Raw genomic sequence first — 19,606 nt, forward strand, 5'->3', positions numbered from 1 at the left:
AAGCTAATGTTGGGTCAATTTTTCAAAAGGGTTAATGGGATGACCTGGATAATTATAGGCCTGTGAGCCTGATATTGATGCTGGACAAGATTGATGCTGGAATGGCTGATACAGGACTCTACTAATAAAATAATTAAAGGAGGGTAATGTAGATAATCAACATAGGTTTATGGATAATAGATCCTATCAAATTAACTTGATTTTTTAAAATAAAGTTACAGGTGTGGTTGAGAAGATAATCGTGTTCTGTAAGTCATCTGACTTGGTACTACACATTTTGATTAAAAAACTAGAACGATATAAAATTAACATGGCACACATTAAATGAATTATAAATTGGCTAACTGATAGATCTCAAAATATAATTGTAAACCGGGAATCATCATCAAGTGCATGCGTGTCCAGTGGGGTCCCGAAAGGATTGGTTTTAGCCATATGCTTTTTCACATTTTGATCACTTACCTGGAAGAAACCGATAAAGTTTGCAGATAACACAAAAATTAGGAAGTGGTAAATAATGAAGAGGACAGGTCACTGATACAGAGCAATCTGGATTGCTTGATAAAACTAGGCACAAGCAAACAAAATCTGTTTTAATACAGTTAAATGGAAATGTATGCATCTAGGAACAAAAAATATAGACTATACTTATAAAATGGGGGACTATCATGGGAAGCAGTGACACAAAGAGATTTAGGGGCAGTGCTGTATAGCCAACTGAACATGAGCTTCCAGTGTGATCCTGTGCCCCGAAGAGCTACTGTGAGCCTGGGATACGTAATCAGGGAAAACTTGAGTAGGAATAGAGAAGTTATTTTACCCCTGTATTTGGCACTGGTGCAACTGCTACTGGAATACTGTGTCCAATTTGGTGCCCAAAATTCAAGAAGGATGTTAATCAATTGGAAAGGGCTCAGAGAAGAGCCACAAGGGGAAGTTACTCACCTTGAAATACTGAAGTTCTTCGAGTTGTGTGCCCCTGTGGGTGCTCCACTCTGGGTGTTGGTGCATCCTGGCACCGTTGATCGGAGATTTTTGGTAGCAGTGCCTGGTCGGGACGCAGGCGCTCAGTTGGTATCTCCGTCTCATTGGAAACTTCCTGAGTGCCTGCGTCCCGCACCCCCCTCAGTTCCTTCTCTACCGTGGAGCGATTATACTAGTACTCCAAAGTAGAGAGGAGGAGGGTGGGGAGTGGAAGACCCACAGGGACACACATCTCGAAGAACTTCAGTTACTGCAAGGTGAGTAACTTCACCGTCTTCTTCGAGTGCTGTCCCTGTGGGTGCTCCACTCTAGATGAACGTGTAGCAGTACCCTCTATGGTCGGTGGGACTTTGGAGATGCGACAGTGAGTACTGTAGAGTGTACTGTACGGCCAACTATGGTGTCTGCCGTGGTATCTTCAGTGACAGCATAGTGTTTGGCAAACGTGTGTTCAGATGACCATGTAGCCGCTTTACAGATGTCAGAAATGGGTACGTTATATAGGAAGGCAACAGATGTCAACATAGCTTGAGTGCAATGAGTTCTAATGCCTTCGGGCGGTTGAATATTTTGAATACGGTAAGAGGATCTGATGCAGTCAGAGATCCACTTGGACAGATGATGTTTAGAGATAGCCGTACCTTTCCATCTTTTGGTGATGGAGACAAAGCCGTGGAGATTTACAAAATGGCTTAGTCCTATCTAAGTAAAAGGCGATTGCTTGCCTGACATGGAGCGTATGCAGAGATGTCTCATGTGGAGTCTTGTGAGGTTCTGGCATAAAAAGTAGGCTGGTTAAGGTGGAAGGTGGATACCACCTTAGGGAGAAATTTAGGATGTGGTCTTAGAGTGACTGTCTTTGGAGAAGATTGTGTAGGGAGGATGGGCCATCAGGGCACTTATTTCACCTACTCTCCTTGCTGATGTTATTGCAACTAAGAAAGCTACCTTCATGGACATATGGAGAAGAGAGGAGGTAGCCAAAGGCTCGAATGGAGGTTTCATGAGAGCATGAAGAACCAGGCCAGTGAGAAATCATTTTATGGTGGGATGGATAAAGAGTGAATAATCTTCTAACAGGTCATGGAAGGTGGTAAGCGCCGCCAGGTGTACTTTGATGGAGCTGAGCGAAAATCCGTCCTGTTTTAGTTTCAGGAGGTAGTCTAGAATGTTAGGGAGGATCACCGTATTGGGCATAAAGTGATTATGTGAGCACCAGAGGGCGAAACGCTTCCACTTCTGCAGATAAGTTTTATGAGTGGAGTCTTTTCTACTGTGCAGGAGGACGTATCGGACTTGGTCGGAAGAGGCTAGTTCATAGGTTTGGAACCATGAAGGAAACAGGCTGTCAGATGGAGCTTTAGGAGCTGTGGGTGAAGAACCCGTCCGTTGGCCTGGGACAGGAGATCTGGCCTGTTGGGGAGAGCACGTGGATGACGGGAGGACATGCGGAGTAGATAAAGATACCACGTCTGTCTTGGCCAAGCTGGGGCTGTAAGGATGACCCAGGCCTTGTCGGCTACGATCTTCCGAAGAACACTGCGTAGCAGAGGGATTGCTGGGAAGGCATAGAGGAGAGAGTTGTTCCACGGGATGAGGAATGCATCTCCTAGGCATGCAGTCCCGAGTCCCGCTCTGGAGCAAAACAGCCGACATTTTCAATTCTCCTTGCCACAACCCAGGTGTATTGATGGGGTGCCCCAGAGGGAGAAGAGCTGTTTAAGTATTGCGGGATGAAGTTCCCATTTGTGTTCTGTTGAGAAGTGTCTGCTGAGTGCGTCGGCAGTAGTGTTTTGGCAGCCTGGTAGGTAGGAAGCGATGATTTGTATTTGATGTTGTATGCACCAATTCCATAGTCGGATGGCTTCCATGCAAAGCGAATGTGATCGGGCTCCCCCCGTCTGTTGATGTAGTACATATGTGCTATGTTGTCTTTTGTTCTTTATGAGGGGAAGAAAGTGAAGGCATGCTAGCCTCACTGCTCTGAGCTCTAAGAGAGTTATGTGTAGGTGCGTCTCTGATGTGGACCACCTGCCTTGTGCCCCCCTAGATGCGCTCCCCAACTGATTAGGGAAGCGCCCATGGTGAGCATGAGCGTTAGGGATCGTTACTGGAAGGAAACCCCCGTGCAGAGGTTTTCTGGTCTCGTCCACCAATGTAGGGAAGCTAGAACATTGGGAGGAGGAGTCTGCAGCGTCCCTAAGGTGTGTCTGTTGGGTTTGAAATTGGAATTGAGCCAGCCCTGAAGACATCTCATGTGCAGCCTAGCATACTGGACCACGAAGGTGGTGGCTGCCATGTGACCAAGGAGCTGTAGACAGATTCTTGCCTGTGTCCTGGGACGAATAGAGAGCTTGCGTATGAGCTGCATGATAGCAAGGAATCTGTGATATGGGAGCAAGGCTCTGCTCTGGATTGAGTCAAGATGAGCTTCGATGAATTTGATCTGTTGTGTAGGTGTCAGGGTGGATTTTGGGATGTGTATTTGGAGGCCTAAGCTGTGAAAGAGGGATATGACGAAACGGGTAGCTTGAAGTGTCTCGCCATAGGAGTTGCCCTTGATGAGGCAATCGTCCAGGTAGGGGAAAAGCGTGATCCCATGTTCGTAGAGGTGAGCCACGACCATGGCTAGAGTTTTGAAAAAGACTCTCGTTGCTGTGGAGAGGCTGAAAGGAAGAACTCTGTATTAAAAATGTCATGACCGATTGTGAATCATAGGAAGCTTCTGTGAGCTGGATGAATTATTATGAAAATAAGCTTCCTGTAGGTCAAGGGCTGTGAACCAGTTCCCTTGAGCCAGTGCAGGAATTACTGTGCCCAGTGTGACCATCTTGAATTTTTGTATCCTCACAAATTTGTTCAGTTGGCGGAGATCTAGCATAGGCCTCCATCCCCTGGTCTTTTTCTGGGTCAGTAAGTAATGGGAGTAGAACCCTTTCCCTCGATGTTGCGTCGGCACAGGTTCCACTGCGCCTAGCTGGAGAAGGTGAGCCACTTCTACGCGAAGTAGGTGCTCGTGAGAGGGGTCCCTGAAGAGGGACGGGAAAGGGGGAAGGATAGGATAGAGTAACCGGATTGAACTATTTCGAGGACCCAGAGATCCTGTGTAATACGCTGCCAGGCATTGGAAACTCTGGTGGCAGTGGCCAAATGGGCAAGTAGGCTGTGGAATCAAGGGGTGGTCACGCAGACCCTCGACCAACGTTTCAAAATTGTTGTTTATTCCCGGATGGGTGGGAGGTGGTTGCTTGAGCTTGATTTTGTCTGCGCTTAGGGGGTCTACAGCGATTCTTATTTAAGTCATATGGTTTGGGTTGAGGCCGATAATATTGTTGTGTGCGCAGTCTTTGGTAAGGTTTGTATCGTTGTCTCCTGGGAAGAGATGGGTGAATACCCGGGGTGTGCAGTGTTGCACTAGAATCTTTCATGGTGTGAAGTAGTTCATCCTTTTTTGGGAAAACAGTTTGTCTTTATCAAAGGGGAGGTCCTCCACTTTGGTCTGCAGATCTTTAGGGACACCAGATGCAGGAAGCCATGAAGATCAAAACCACAGCAGTTGCAGTAGTACGGGCTGCTGTGTCCACCGTGTCTACAGAGGCTTGTAGGGCCGTTCTGGAAATCAACCTTGGCCCTACAAGCCCTCTCTCAGAGTTAATTTAAAGTCTGCTCTCCTATCTTCTGAAATGTAGGAGGCAAATTCAAAAAGTTTATTGTTGTTATCAAAGTCGTAGCTGGCGAGGAGTACAGAGTAGTTTGCAATTCTGAATTTTAGAGTGGAGGACGTGTAAACCTTGCGACCCAAGACGTCAAGGCGTTTTAGGTCCTTGTCTTGCGGGGTGGGCCGATATTGTAGCTGTTTCGCCCTTTGTGCGACTGCATCCATGACGAGAGAGTTCAGCTGTGGGTGAGAAAACAGGAAGTCAGCATTCTTAGCAGGAACATAGTATTTACATTCAGCCTTTCTGCAGGTAGGTAATAAAGAAGCTGGAGTTTGCCAGAGAGTGTCAGCTGGTTGCAAGAGTGCTTCATTTATAGGGAGTGCGATCTCTGAGGGTGCAGAGGGTTGAAGGATTCTGAGGAGTTTGTGTTGTGTCTCCTGAACCTCTTCTAGGGGGATGTCTTCACTGAGGGCCACCCTCTTGAAAAGCTCTTGAAATTGTTTACAATCCTCCACATCCTGTGGAGGCGGTGGGGAGAGGGCTCTGTCTGGAGCAGATGGAGAGTTAGGGTTCGGTGAGTCAGGATATGGTTCGTAGCTCACGTTCTAAGGAGGGGGTTCAGGTATTCTAGAAGTGGACGGAGCTGGAGATCGAGGCACAGAAGCAGGTAGTGGTTTCATAGAAGAGGTCTGAGGATGAGTGGTAGGAGGATGTGGCAAAGGCATAGGGTAGGAGAACCCAGGTGCCATCCACCGGGGGGGGGGGGGGGGGCGAAGTAGGGAAACTGAGGCAGGTGGCTGTGGACCGTAACCTGAGGTGGAAGAGGTTCCAGTGGAGGAGAGGCAGGTGGGGAGAACTCCGCCTGCTGCTGTATATCGGGTTCGCTGTCAGTGAAGGTAGCCAGTTCAGGTGGTGAGAGTGACTTTTCGAAGAGTGAGCCCTGCATATCCAGGAGTGGAGAGTTAGGCTCAGGTGGCACTGAGAGGTCACTCTGAGTGAGGAACTGTTGCTCCTGCTCCCTGGGCTGTGCTGAGCCTGGACTGTGCTCTAGCACATTAGTAAGTGAAAGTGTCAGCGGTGCCACGGGTCTGTTGGAGGTGCCCTGAAGGGGGTCCGCTGCTGGTGCTGAGGTAGGAGGCAGGCTCAGTGACGACATTCTTCCTGGCACCGTGGCTATTTTTAGCGCAGAGGGGGTCGGTGAGGACGTCCTTGTCGGCACCGGGTCAGAGTGCACAGCCGGCACCAAGGCTATTTTCAGCGCTGAGGCGCTCGGCGCCGCAGAAACCTTCCCGGTACGGGAGGTCGGGTTCCTGCCTCTGCGGAAGCCGCGGCTGAGACTTTAGGAAGAGCTGAGGCGCCCGCCTGTGGCACTGTCAGCACAGAGGGTAAGGATCTCGCAGGAGACCCTTTACCCTTGTCAGAGTCCTTTCTTGCCTTTGCTCCAAAGAGGATGAAGCAACACTCCCCACTGGCTCGGATCTGGCTGGGGAGCGCGTAGGAGCGGGTTTAACTTTCCCCGTCTCCGAAAGCGGCTGCAGGGATTTTTCCATCAGAAGCATTTTAAGCCGCAGGTCCCTGTCACGCTAAGCCCTTGACTTGAGGCTCATACAATGGAGGCACATTGTGTGAAGTGCACCGGGGAAACCCACATTCCCACAACGTGAGTGCCCATCGGAAAGTGGTATGGAGTCCTGAGAGGAAACACACTTTTTGAATCCTGAAGCCCCTGGCATTGTGAACTAGAAATGTGAGTGCCTCAGCAGGAGACAATTCTGAAGTGAAATTTTATTTTTTTTTTAAACTAAGTAACTGACTATGTAACTACACTAAAGGAAGGGAAACAACTGGGATGTAACTATTTCTATATTCTTTGTTACTTTTTTCCTACAGAGACCTGGGAAGAGAAGTAGCACTGTCCCAAATCCCGTCTTCAGCCGGGGATGGTTGAGAAGGAACTGAGGGGGGTGCGGGATGCATGCGCTCAGGAAGATACCAACTGAGATAGGAGATACCAACTGAGCACCTGCGTCCCAACCAAGCACTGCTACGATCTCCGATCAATGGTGCTGGGACGCACAGACACCTAGAGTGGAGCACCCACAGGGACAGCACTCGAAGAAAAACAATGATTACAGGATTAGAAGACGTGCCTTGTTATGAGTTATGTTGTTTGTTATGTCAAAGTTTAATCTATTTCGCTTAACAAAGAGAAGGTTAAAGGGTGACTTGATTACCGTCTATAGGTAACTATAATGGGGAAGCAGAGGTTAGTCATGCTGTGCAGTAACCGTGGTTCTTCAAGATGTCCCTCCCATGGGTGCGCCACTTCAGGTGCGCATGTGCCTCTTGAACCCTTCATAGGTTTTCCAATAGCAGTGTCTGTTTGGCCTGCACATGCAGCATATACATCCTCATATCGCACACTGAAGCTACACAGGACTGCGCAGAACTGCCCTCAGTTGCTTCTCCATCCAATGTCCCACAGAGAACAGTGCAAAGCAGAAGGGAGGGAGGGCAGGTAGTGGAGCACCCATATCAAAGAACCACAGTTACTGCACAGGCTGAGTAACCTCATATTCTTTTTCAAGTAGCATCTGTATGGGTGTTCTACTTCAGATGACTCCCAATAGGGAGGAAGGAGCTTCAGAATTGAGTCCAGAACTGAAGACAGGACTGAATTACCAAGTACTACATCTGCATTAAAGGCATGGATCAAGGCACAGTGTTTAGAAAATGTATGTACTGTATGCCCATGTAGCAGCCTTACATACCTTGGACACTGGAACGCATCCACTCCACTGTGGGGATTAAGCACCAGCTACATCATAACAAGCAACTACACACACACAGAGATCCACCTTGACAGTCTCTAGGCAGAGACCTCCTGGATCTGTTTGTGATGGAAACGAGCAGTCTAACAGACTTCCAAAATTACTTGGTCCTATCTACATAGAAAGCCAATGCCTATCTAATATCAAGGCCCCAAATTCTCTGATTCTACAAGATGACGTGATAGCTAAAAAAAGGTAGTCTTCATGGATAAGTGAAGCAAAGAACAGGTTGCCACTGCTTTGAATTGAGATCTTGTGAGACCTTTAAGTAGACCTTTAAGTTTCAGACAGGTTTCAGACAGTTTCTTTCTGAAGTTCGAGGACTCCCTTGAATGGTCCTGACTAGATCTGATAAAGTTCAGAATCTGTCTGTGGGAAGGCATGCCCTGGCTGTCAATGACCTCTATTCTCTGTACAGGGGTCAACATGGACTCTCTTACATTGAGCTTAATTCTTGGGAAAGAGAAAGGGCCGTCTGAGTGGATGACAGTACTGCTTCATGGAACAGACCACTGAGCAGCCAGGTGTCAAGGTACAAGAAGACTAAAATCCTGAGGAAGGTAAGTGGCCATTACCAACTAAGTTCCCTCTAAGCTGCGTGGCCACGGGGCTGGGCAGCAGGCTATCAAGGGTTGCACAGGCAGGGAGAGGTGCCTCAGCCCCAGCCTAAGCGCTGCCATGTCTGGGGAAAGGGGCCTCTCCCCCGACCCCGGGCTGCTGCAGCGAGAGAGGGCTGGGGGGAGTCCTCTCTCCCTGCCACAGCCTGGTGCAGCCTGCACCCCAAACCCCTCACCCCTGGCCCCACCCCAGAGCCTCCACTCCAGAGCCTGCACCCCCAGCCAGAGCCTTCACTCCACCACACTCAAAACCTCTGCCCCAGCCCTGAGCCCCTACCACACTCCGAACCCCTCAGCCTCACCCCCACCACACCACTTCCATATTGGTGCACATAACAAAAGTCGTTCCACACACGGACGTAAAAAATTAGGGAAAACATTGATTACTAGTAGGAGCTTTGAGAACACCGTTGGGGCCAAGGAAACGCCAAAGGGAAGTACTCTGTACTGATATCATTCCTACAGTAAAGTGTAAATATTTTCTGTAAGATGGGTTTATCGCTATGTGGAAATAAACTCCTTGTAGGTCAAGAGCCAAAAACCTACCTTCTGTCCCTACTGAAGAGATTACAGCAGCCAGGCTCATCATCCTGAAAAAACGGTTACTCACCTTCTCGTGACTGTTTTCGAGATGTGTTGCTCATGTCCATTCCAATTAGGTGTCACCAGAAACTTTTTCCCCTAGCAGCATCCGTTGGGTTGGCTCTGGAGCCCCCTGGAGTTGCACCTTCATGGCATGGCATATAGGGCCCTGCTAACCCGCCACCTCCCCAGTTCCTTCTTTCCAGATACTCCGACAGAGGAGAAGGCGGGTGGGTTTGGAATGGATAGAAGCAACACATCGAGAAGGTAGGTAACCGTTTTTTCTTCTTTGAAAGCTTGGTCATATCAATTCCAATACGGTGACTCCCAAGCCTTACCTAGGAACTGCGGTTGGAGTTCCTGGAATCACTGACTGAACTGCAGCCCTGCCGAACATTGCATCGTCCCTGGCTTGCTGGGTGATCTAGAGTAACAGGAAGTGAAGGTATGGACTGAGGACCACACTGCCGCTCTACATATCTCCTGGATCGGGACCTGGGCCAGGAAGACCACCGACAATGCCTGAGCTCTGGTGGAGTGCGCAATCAGAGCGGGGGCAGTGACCTTTGCCAGCTCATAACAAGCCTGGATACAGGATGTGATCCACGATGATATCCTTTGTGTGGACACTGGGAGGCCTTTCATCCTGTCTGCTACTGCAACAGATCAGCTGGTTTGACTTGCGGAACGGCTTAGTTCATTCAATATAAAATGCCAGTGCATGCCGCACATCCAGAGAGTGGAGCCTCTGCTCGCAGCTACTGGCATGAGGCTTCGGGGAAAAGACCAGAAGGAATAGGTCTTGGTTGGCGTGGAAATTTGAGACCACCTTCGGGAGAATGCCTGGTGAGGTCACAGTTGCAACTTGTCTTTGTAAAAAAAATGGTATATGGAGGGTCAGATGTGAGAGCCTTGAGCTCGGACACCTTTCTGGCTGATGTTATTGCAACCAAAAAGGCCACCTTATAGGAAAGGTAGAGTAGTGAGCATGTCGCTAGGGGCTCAAACGAGTGCCCCATCAGTCTCAAGAGTTCCAGGTTAAGGCCTCAAGCCAGGGTGAGACGCTGAATATGAGGATATAATCTGTCCAACCCTTTGAGGAACTGTCACACCATTTGGTTAGTGAAGATGGAGTGGCCATGTTCTCCTCGGTGAAAAGCTGGGGGCAGCCACATGAACCTTTTATCGAGGAGTGAGACAAGCCCTGCTGTTTCAACTTTAGGAGATAGTCCAAGATAAAGGGGATCGACGATTGTGTCGGAGAGATACGGCTCTGCAAGCACCAATTCACAAATCTTTTCCACTTGGCTGGGTAAGTAGCTCTGGTTGAAGGTTTTCCGCTACCCAGAAGAACCTCCTCAACGGGGTCTGAGCATGTGAGCTCTAGCGGGTTTAACCATGCAGCTTCCAAGCAGTGAGGTGGAGAGATTTGAGATTGGGGTGCTGAAGACCGCCGTGATGTTGAGTGATGAGGTCCAGAACTAACGGTAGAGTGACTGGAGTATCCACCGATAGCTCAAGTAGCATGGTGTACCATGCTCACATGGCCAGGCCGGTGACACCAGGATCACCGAGATTCCGTTGCTCTGGATCTTGAGGAGGACCTTGTGAACCAACAGTGTAGGAAGGAGAGAAGAAACACACCTGCCAAAGAACCCGGGCTGTGGTTCAGGAAGGAGTAGAATTGTAGGCACTTCCTGTTGTCCCTTGTGGCAAACAGATCCATCTAAAGAACTCCCCACCGTTGGAAGATACTGTTTATTATGTCTGGGCGAACAGACCACTTGTGATTGTGAAAAGACCTGCTGAGATGGTCTGCTAGCTTGTTCTGAGACCCAGCGAGACAGGACGCTTCCAAGAGTATGGAGTGTGCTATGCAGAACTCCCAGAGTTTGAGGTCTTCCTGACACAGGGGAGAGGAGCATGCTCCCCACTGTCTGTTGATATAAAACATTGCTGTTGTATGGTCTGTCAGGACAGATATGCACTTGCGCTCCAGGAGAGGGTGAAAGGCCTGACATGCCAGCTGGACCACCCTGAGCTCCCTCACATTGATGTTAAGCATCAGCTCTTCCAGAGACCAGAGGCCCTGAATTCTGTGCTCTCCAAGGTGTGCCCCTCACCCCATGCCGAGGCATCGTTGGTCAGACATAGGGAGTGATGGCGTCTGGAGAAAGTGACCCCTGCACATACCAAGTGTGGGTTGAGCCACCAATGAAGAGACTTGAGAATCCCCGGTGGAAGGGTAACTACCTTGTCTAGGCTGTGCCTGCTCGGTTGATACACAAATGCTAGCCAAGCTTGGAGAGATCTGAGTCACACATGTTGTGCTACATATGTGCAAGATGACATGCGTCCTAGGAGTTTCAAGCAACTCTTTACTATGGTTATAAGGAATCGTTTGATGTCCTGTAGGCCAGATGGATGTGGATGTGAAAATAGGCATCCTATATATCGAGAGCTGTAAACCACATGCCTCCTTCCAAGAATGGAATGATGGCTGCTAAGGTGACCATCCACTCACCCAAGTTTCATATGAAATGATCGAGACAACAGAAATCCAGGATTGGTCTCCAACTGCCCTTCTTTTTGCCTTTCAGAAAGTAAGTAGTAGCCTGTCCCTAGATAGTCCAGAGGAACCTGCTCTATTACCCGTCTTTGCAGTAAAGAGAGTCCACCTCTGGGGTGAGCATGCTGTCGTAAGAGTGGTCCCTGAAGAGGTGCCAGAGATTGGGTTGCAGATGAGGTTGCCTTATGAAATTGATCATATAGCCATAGTGGATATTTAGCATCCACTTGTCCGTTATTGAACTCCAAGCTAGTAGAAAGAGTGCTAGCCGACCCCCCGAAGAGTGGGATAGTTGACAGCTCTCTAACGTTCCTCAGAAATATCTTCTCTGAGAGGGTTGCATGTGTGAGGAGGAAGGCTGTGAAGGCAGACTTGAAGGTGAGACTGTTGAATCTTTCTGCATTTGCGTGGTGGCTTGTATGGCGGAAAAACTGGGAAGTCCTGTATGGTTGTGTGGGTGGTGGTTGGTAGAAATTTATGATTGGGTGCAAGTGTGTAGATACCCAGCGAGAGAAGTGTGGCTTTTGAATCCTTTAGGGTGTGGAGGGAATCATCTGTTTTCTGATTTAAAAGATGAGATTCATTGAAAGGGAGGTCCTCAATGGTATTTTGTACCTCCCTGGAGAAACTAGAGCAATGATACCATGATTTCCTCCACATGAAATGCCCGTAGCCATCGAGCATAAGGAAGTGTCTGCCACATCTACCGCTGATTGAAGCATTGTCCTCTCCAATAGTTTCCCTTCCTCCAAGATGGGCTGGAACTGGGTTTCATCTTGTTATGGAAGTTTCTCAACTAAATCCTCCAGTTTGCTATAATTCAAGAAGTCATATTGCTTGATAGTTTGAAATCCTAAACTGGAGACTTGCTGAGGAGAAGACCTTGCATCCCAGAAGGTCCAACTTTTTGCTCTCCTTATCAGCCAGAATGGAGCGTGGGTGTTGCTGTCTGGACTGTTCTGTTGCAACTTGTATCACAAGGGAATGGAGGGAGCGGGGGAGGTGTGGGGGAAATGAGAAAAAAAACTCCGATCCCTTAGCTGGTACATAGTATCGCTTTTCTACCCCCTTGGGGGCAGACGTGCACATGGCCGGAGTATGCCAAACTGTTTGAGCTGGCTGAAGAATGGAATCGTTGATTGGCAGGGCAATCCTACCTGGTACCAAAGATTGAAGCATGTCCAGGAGCTGATGTTGTGTGTTCTGTACTTCCTCCAGAGCGACGTGAAGGTCACCTGCCACGCTACACAGATGTTTGAACTGCCGAAAGTCATCTGGGGCGTGAGAGGAAACCGAAGTCACTGCAGCATCTGATGAGGAAGATAGAAAGTGCCCATGCACTGGAACTGGACTGAGCAGTTCTTCCTCCATGATCAGTTTGGCGCACCTAATTGAGGGTGCTCTAGATGGAGAGAGAGGTGACATCTCCCTTGCAGAACAGGCAGATTCGGAGGGTGAGTATTGGGGATAGGATCCCCAACAAGGCCAGCATTATGGATCCAGTGGGTGCTGCACAAAGCCTCAGGGTGTAGGGAACCAGTGGCTCCTCTGTGGTTGGAAAAAGGATATTGCCACAATGTAGACCGTCTCTTCAGGTACTCGGAGAGGCAGTAAGGGATGGGCTGACCCTGTGCTTCTTCCGAATCCTCTGAGCACAGAAGCTCAGACCCCGGTTCCATTGGCAGTACTGTTGGAACTGGTGGAAGTGTGTGGACCACTGGAGGATGTGACGAAAGATGCCTTGAGACTGTGGTATGTCTTGGGTGGGAGATCTGATCCCGCAGAGGTGGATGGGAGTAGAAGGCATGGAGATCACAGTTCTCTCAGGGCAAACAATTTGTGTGGCTCTGGCACTTTTCCAGACCTCTCTGGCATTAACGGCACCCTTTCCATAGCCGGAGCGGTGGACTTCCCCAGAGCCAACAGGTCCCATACCTTAATGGAGACTGTCGACAATGTCATGGCTTGGTACCTGACACTGGCAGATCTGCTGGTACATGCATTTTCTTGTAATGCTTGTGTGTCTTGGAGCACACTGCTTCCCCATTGCTGGAACTCCTGGAAGGCGCATCTCCCTTCTTCGGTTTAGAGGAAGACTTAGTGCCATGCTTATGTGAATGCTTCCTTACTTCTTGACTAGGCCCTGGCATGGGGTCCATAGTGGTGGTATCACTGGAGTCGGAATCTATCTATGTAGCCAGATACACGCTCCTGGCTATCTCAGGCTGATGCATGCGCCGGGTTTCCTGGCCTGGGTCTGACTGAGGTCTCATGGTGACTTCCATGAAGTGCTTTTTGAGGCGGGGATCCTAGCCTTCTTGGGTATGACTTGGGAAGGACTGGCAGACTCTGCACCAGGATGAAATATGGGCATCTACCAAGCAGTAGAGCCAGCATTGATGTTTGTTGCTGATCAAGACGGAACATGGGAAGAAGGTGCAGCTGGCAGAAGGTTCAGATTTTAAAGCCTGGGATCTTTGGCATAGTCCAGTACCCATGCATGGGTACGGGGTGGAGGGTTTAAAAATAAACAGATTCCCGCTAAAAGTCCCAAATCAACTCTAAATAACTACTAAAATGAGTAAAAACTATGTAAAAACAGTTAAACATTACAAAAAAAAAAAAAAGAAAACCCACTATACACATAAGTCCCTACCAAATTCATGGTCCATTTTCTCAATTTCATGGTTGTAGTATTTTAAAAAACTGTCAATTTCACGATTTCATATGTTTACATCTGAAATGTCAGTGTTGTAACTGTGGGGGTCCTGATCCAAAAGGGATTGTGGGGGTGGGGTCGTAAAGATGTTGGGGGATGGGGGGGGAGGTCATGGGACTGCTGCCCTTACTTCTGTGCTGCCTTTGAAGCTGGGCTCTGAAGGCAGTGCAGCCACAGCACTTCCTGCAGCCAGGAAAGGTACCTGGAGGTGGGTCTGAGAGCGGCCAGGTAGGGGAAGAGGAAGTCCCATTCCTCTCCAGCCCCGGGACTACTACTTGGGCCCCAGGGCACGGTAGGAACACCCAGATGGATGCCCCCAGCCCTGTCCCTCCCCTTCCCCTACAATAGTTAGATTTCACAGAGATCTGATTTCACAGTCTGTGAGGCATTCTTCATGGCTATGAATTTGGTAGGGCTCTATATATACGCACACTATAGTGCTGACCCAGACCATGTGATAGTGAGAATATGCGGTTGGTCTGCCCTGCCCTTTATCACCTCAGATGAAACCATGAGGAAAAGCAAGGGCGCATGCATGGACTACAGACACTACTTCTTTCAAATCCTCCAGCTCCAGACACATGGTGCACATACGTAAACCCGCAGTGGAATACAGTTGGGACTATCACTCCAAGAAGAACTGCTTTATTTGAAAGGGGGCGTTTGTTTTTAATATGTTTCTGATTCAAAGAGCATTCAAAGAGTAGTAATCCAGATGTTCCTAACTGCAGACTATTTCATCCCACTATCAAAAGCTTTCAAAACCCAGTTGGCTTTCTCTAAATATAGAAATGGTTGTAATTTGCAGTATAATGGATTCCAAAACCATTTGGTTGCTAAGATATTCTAGATAGATTTCGTAGCAACATCTAGAGAATTAAGGTTGCCCAACAATTTCCTTTATAAATCAGTTTTCAGTTACTTATAAAACTTTGTTACTTATAAAACTTTGCTGAACTTTAACTGTCTGGTTAAATTTTCTCGTGCTCATTCAGGATGATCCTAAAGTCAGAGGAGTGCTTTTATTATTCTGGTGAAAAATTTAACCAGATTTGTTCAAATTATAAAACTCAGGGGGATGATAAAAAAATAATCATAATTTACACATACTAAGTAGAGCTTTTGCTTGCTGCTAAAATCTTTGAAGATTTCAGCTGTACTGAGCATGCTGCCATCTCCTCAGAGCTTCCTATACATCGCCATGGCATTCCCTAAACTGCTCTAGATGGTACACAAACAAAGCAGCAGCTGCTAAATATCTTTTAGTCTATGGGAAGGTGGGCTCTGCTGGGAATCAGAAGACCATCAGTTGTAGTCTCAGCTCTTCCACCGATTTGCTATTAATTTCATTCACCTTACAGCCTATTATTATTGGGCAAGGGCACACACCCTAACCTTAAGAGGAAGGAAAGTAATATGTCTCCCTGCCATTTTACAGAGGTTGCACAAGGGAATTTCTAGCAGAGCTGGAAATAGAAATCAGCTGTCTAATATGGCAGACCCAAGACTCATCCCCTTAGCCTTTCAGAATGAATGTGCCAAATCTATGTGCTTGATTAGGCTGCCTGTAAGCACTAGAGTATTCTCCTCTCCAGAGTCAGAAATTCGGATTCCCAGCATTCTTTGGCTGCCTAGCAAATAACTGATTAAGTCATTAGGAAAGTGTGTGTCATGTTCCCCTCTAGCGGCTAGACCACACAGAGGACAACAACCTACTACTGTTAACAGTTATTCCCTCATCTTAAATGGTAGAGATCTATAAAGGTCCTGGGTTCAAGCCCTGGTGAGGACCCATACTGCAGGTGGTCAATATGGTTCCACATAGTGGAATTTGTGTTTTGATTTTTTAAAAGCTTAGGAAATTATATTTAAAAAACTGTCAAATAAAATGTTATGATAATATAATAAAAACTTTATTACATTAGAGATTATTATTTGTCCTAGAGGACACCTGCCTCATTCAGTGCACAGAACAAACAGAATGAGGAAGAGGGGTTGCAGGAAGAGACATAATGTTCATGTGTTTAAGGCAATAGCTTAGGACCCAAGAGAGCTAGGTTCATTTTTGGCTCCACCAGACTTCCTATGGGATGCTGGGCAAGATTATCATTTAAACACAAGATCATCCTTACTCCAGAGGGGTATAAGGAGGGCCTTTGTCCACATCCTATTAGACTACAGACCTCCACAGACTTTGGACAATTGTTGAGAGCTTTTTTTTTGTGGGGTGGGGTGAAAGACTGCAATTTCCCTTCCCTCCTAGGTAGCTAAGCAGAGCATTTGGGAAACTGGAAGACAAGGGTACAAGTAGTATTGAATAAATCCACTAACTTATGGGGAATGGTTGGGTTAAGGATAAACAGAAAGCCAGAAAGGGTACTTGGGAACATGAGTTTATGCATTAAAAATAAATGTAAAGAGGAACTAACAATGACTAAATAAAAGGTCAGTAGGGGATAAATATTTAAACATAAATTAATAAAAAACGGCACTAAGACAATGGCACTAACAAAACATACCATCACAATCACTTTATTTTATGTTCTATTCCTTCCTTAACCTCATCACCACTTTTTGTCTGTGTCTTTAGACTAGAAACTCTTCGAAATAGGGATTAGCTTCTTAAACATCTGTGGAATTCCTTGTAGGTTTTGGCTGCCATTGTAAAAAAATGTAACTTACTTTTCAGGTGTTCTGTCAACTAAGAGAGGGAAGAGATTTCTATATGTGTAAAAAACAGAACACAAATAGAACAACACTTACACTTATTCGCGCAACAAAAAACACTAACCTCATCTCTGTGCTTCTGACAAAAGACCAAAAACTGAGACACTGCATCTCCCTTTCTGCTTCGTGGAGTGGATGCTGCAGCTTTCTTTCTACTGATGGGAGAGCCTATCCCTCTTTTGGCTTCTCCTTGTTCAAATGCCTTTTGGGGGGTAGTATTCTTAGTCTCTGACTGACCACTTTCTTGTGCGTCATTAGTCGCAAGCAATTTTGATGTCCTCCTCCTTCTCTTGCCAGGAATGCCAGACTCCTTCATCGATTTCAGACTTTGAGTGGTTTCTTCATTCGAGTAACATGACTCATCTATTTCCTCTAACGGTTCCACAGCAATACCAGCCTCCTTTGCCACTCGAGGATTAAGATGAGGCCTGTCCCTAATGTAGATAAAGGTGAACTTGGCTTTCCGTTCTTCCACTGTCATGCCTAATGCTTCACTAGCTTGCTTAATGCCCATCTCCCACTGAGGTCGCAGTTTCCCAGAAACAGGCTTTAACATCTGCAAGAAAAATATAAGCCAGTTTGAGACGTTTACTTTTAATTACAAAACATCAATACTAATTAAAAACAATCAGAAGAAGGTTGAGTATACAGTATGTCTATATTCCAAATATTCCAGCATCTGTATGAATGGTCCTGATATAAAGGAAGAACTAAATAAATCTTTCTGTGCGTGAATCAGTGACATTTGTCAATTTGCAAAAAGTAATGAGCATTCACTGAGCCATCACGCATTCTGTGTTTTTAAATGTGAAATGCAAAACTAGAAGATCCCACAAAACAAGCAGTCATGAAAGCGCTCTAGATTGTGTTTCTCCAGCGATTAGATACCAGATGACATTTCTATAACAATGTAAAAAGGCTGAAAAAAAAAAAAAAGGGGGGGGGGGGGAGGGATGTAGCCTCTTACCTTTATTTTCTCAGCTTTAATGAGGGCTTGTTTTGCACTTTCCTGGCATAATTGTTCAAACTGTTCTTCTCCTTTGAATGACACAAGGCTCTTCTCAAATATCCAAGCTCGTTCTGGGGCATCACCAAAAAACTGTACATGATACTGACGAAAACTCTTTTTTTGTCCTGAAAATTTAACAGTAAGTTTATACAAGTTACTGGGTTGGTTTTGGTTTATAATACTTTCACACTTTGAAATCCTTCAGTAAATTGCAGTATGCAGAGCAATGACAAATATAGTTTGTCCAGTTTTCATTCTAAAATCCGATTAACAGTTTGACTCTCTTAGTAAGCTAATCTATGAAGCTTCATGTAAAAGAAATTACTCCAATTCCTATGTTAATCCAAACAGAACCTTCAGATGCAGGTAGAGCAGCAGTATGATCATTGTGCTGGCCATTTATTTTGGAAAAAGGAATGTTGGTCTTATGCTTAAGACACCAAAGTGGGACTCAAAAGATCTAGGTTCTCTTCCCAGAACTGCTAAAGACTCCTTGTGTAACCTTGGACAAATAAGCTGGTCTCTGTATCCCAGTTTCTCATCTACAAAATGTGCATAGTTCTAACTTTTCTCCCCTTAAGAATGCTTGGAGGTTAAATTAATGTTTCTGAGGCACTCAAACACACAGGAAACTTAGAGCAGAGAGCTGATCTATCTACACACGTTAAGGGTAAATTGGTCACATGGTAACTGAATGAATAGCACTTGGTGATCTCTTCAAAACCAGAGGTATGACACACATACTTGGGTGCCAGATAAGTGGGTTAAAATCAGTTTCTTCTGTTATAAACTAGGTGTTAACTTTAAGATTAATTTAGAGGATCTAAACAGAGGCTAGAAAGGCTCTTTCTTTTGCCTCCCACAATAAAATGTTTGGTTTAAAAATAAATAAGGTAGGATAAGTTTAACTAGAGAACACTGGGTTATTGGTCTGGATAGAAAGTTTCTCCTTACACCCAGATGACACACAAATCTTTTATTAAACTGAAGTTAAGTTTGCAGGCTTTGGGAACTGTGGCTTTGGGAAGAAGACAGGTAAACAATTATTCAGATGAAATTCCCAGGCCAGCTTGGGAGGAATTTTGGGGGAAGTTTCAGCACCGCTTTCTCTCTATTGACTGTTGTGTAAAGAGAATCAAACAAATTGCTATAGCTCGCTCGCTCGCTCTTCTCTCCAACAGGATTGCAACTAGGAAGATTGCCTTCAGAGTGAGATGATGGAGCGTTCTGAAAGATCGTCAAAGGGAGGCTCCAAGAGCCTCAGAAGAACTATACTGAGATCCCAAACAGAAGTAGTTTCTCTAACTGATGGAAGAGCCCTTTCAGAAACTTGGACACCACTGGAAATGATTGAAAAAGACTGCACTAAGCGATGGCAAACAGATAACTACAAGACAGACCTTTAACTAAGTGAAAGCCAACTCTTTAAAATGCAATAAGTAGTTGAGGAACTTCAGTACAGATGCCTGCACTGGGTCCAGCCCCTGCTGGGCTGTCCATATTGAGAATCAATCCTATTTTGATAAGTAAGTCTTTCTGGTTGATTACTTCCTGCTCTTTATCAGGATTTCCTGGATTGACAGGGAACAGTCTCTGTCCATGGTACTTAACCAGCCAACGCCTGAGCTGTGATTTGAGGTCTGGTTGATGTATCTGGCAGTGGTGTTGTGAAATCAGATGTGGGTAGTCTGGGAGCTATATGAACGGTTAGATGGACATACATACCAGATCCATCTACCAAAACTGCCATGACCAGTAGGGAGTCATGAGGCTGATATGTCTCAATTAATCTAGAATATCACCCTGAGAAGCAGAGGAATCAGTGGAAAGGCATAAGGAGGCCTTGGGACCATTGAGAAAGAAGGAGTCCAGTAACAAATCCAGGCTCATGCTCCCTCTGGAACAAGAG

General features: G+C 46.5%; 1 protein-coding gene across 4 annotated transcripts in view; it reads right to left on the reverse strand.

The window, feature by feature from the left end:
* Nucleotides 1-19,606, reverse strand: part of NSD2 (nuclear receptor binding SET domain protein 2) — a 150,738-nt gene that overhangs the window by 78,098 nt on the left and 53,034 nt on the right. For all 4 annotated transcript variants that reach the window (XM_048849101.2, XM_048849102.2, XM_075128104.1 and 1 more), the window contains exons 4-5: nucleotides 17,656-17,822; nucleotides 16,753-17,244 (exon numbers count right to left, since the gene is read on the reverse strand). In XM_048849101.2, the coding sequence (XP_048705058.1) occupies nucleotides 16,753-17,244; nucleotides 17,656-17,822 (659 nt within the window). The remainder of the gene's footprint in view (nucleotides 1-16,752; nucleotides 17,245-17,655; nucleotides 17,823-19,606) is intronic.

This window comes from Caretta caretta, chromosome 4 (genome assembly GCF_965140235.1).
Source record: "Caretta caretta isolate rCarCar2 chromosome 4, rCarCar1.hap1, whole genome shotgun sequence".
NCBI lineage: Eukaryota > Metazoa > Chordata > Testudines > Cheloniidae > Caretta > Caretta caretta.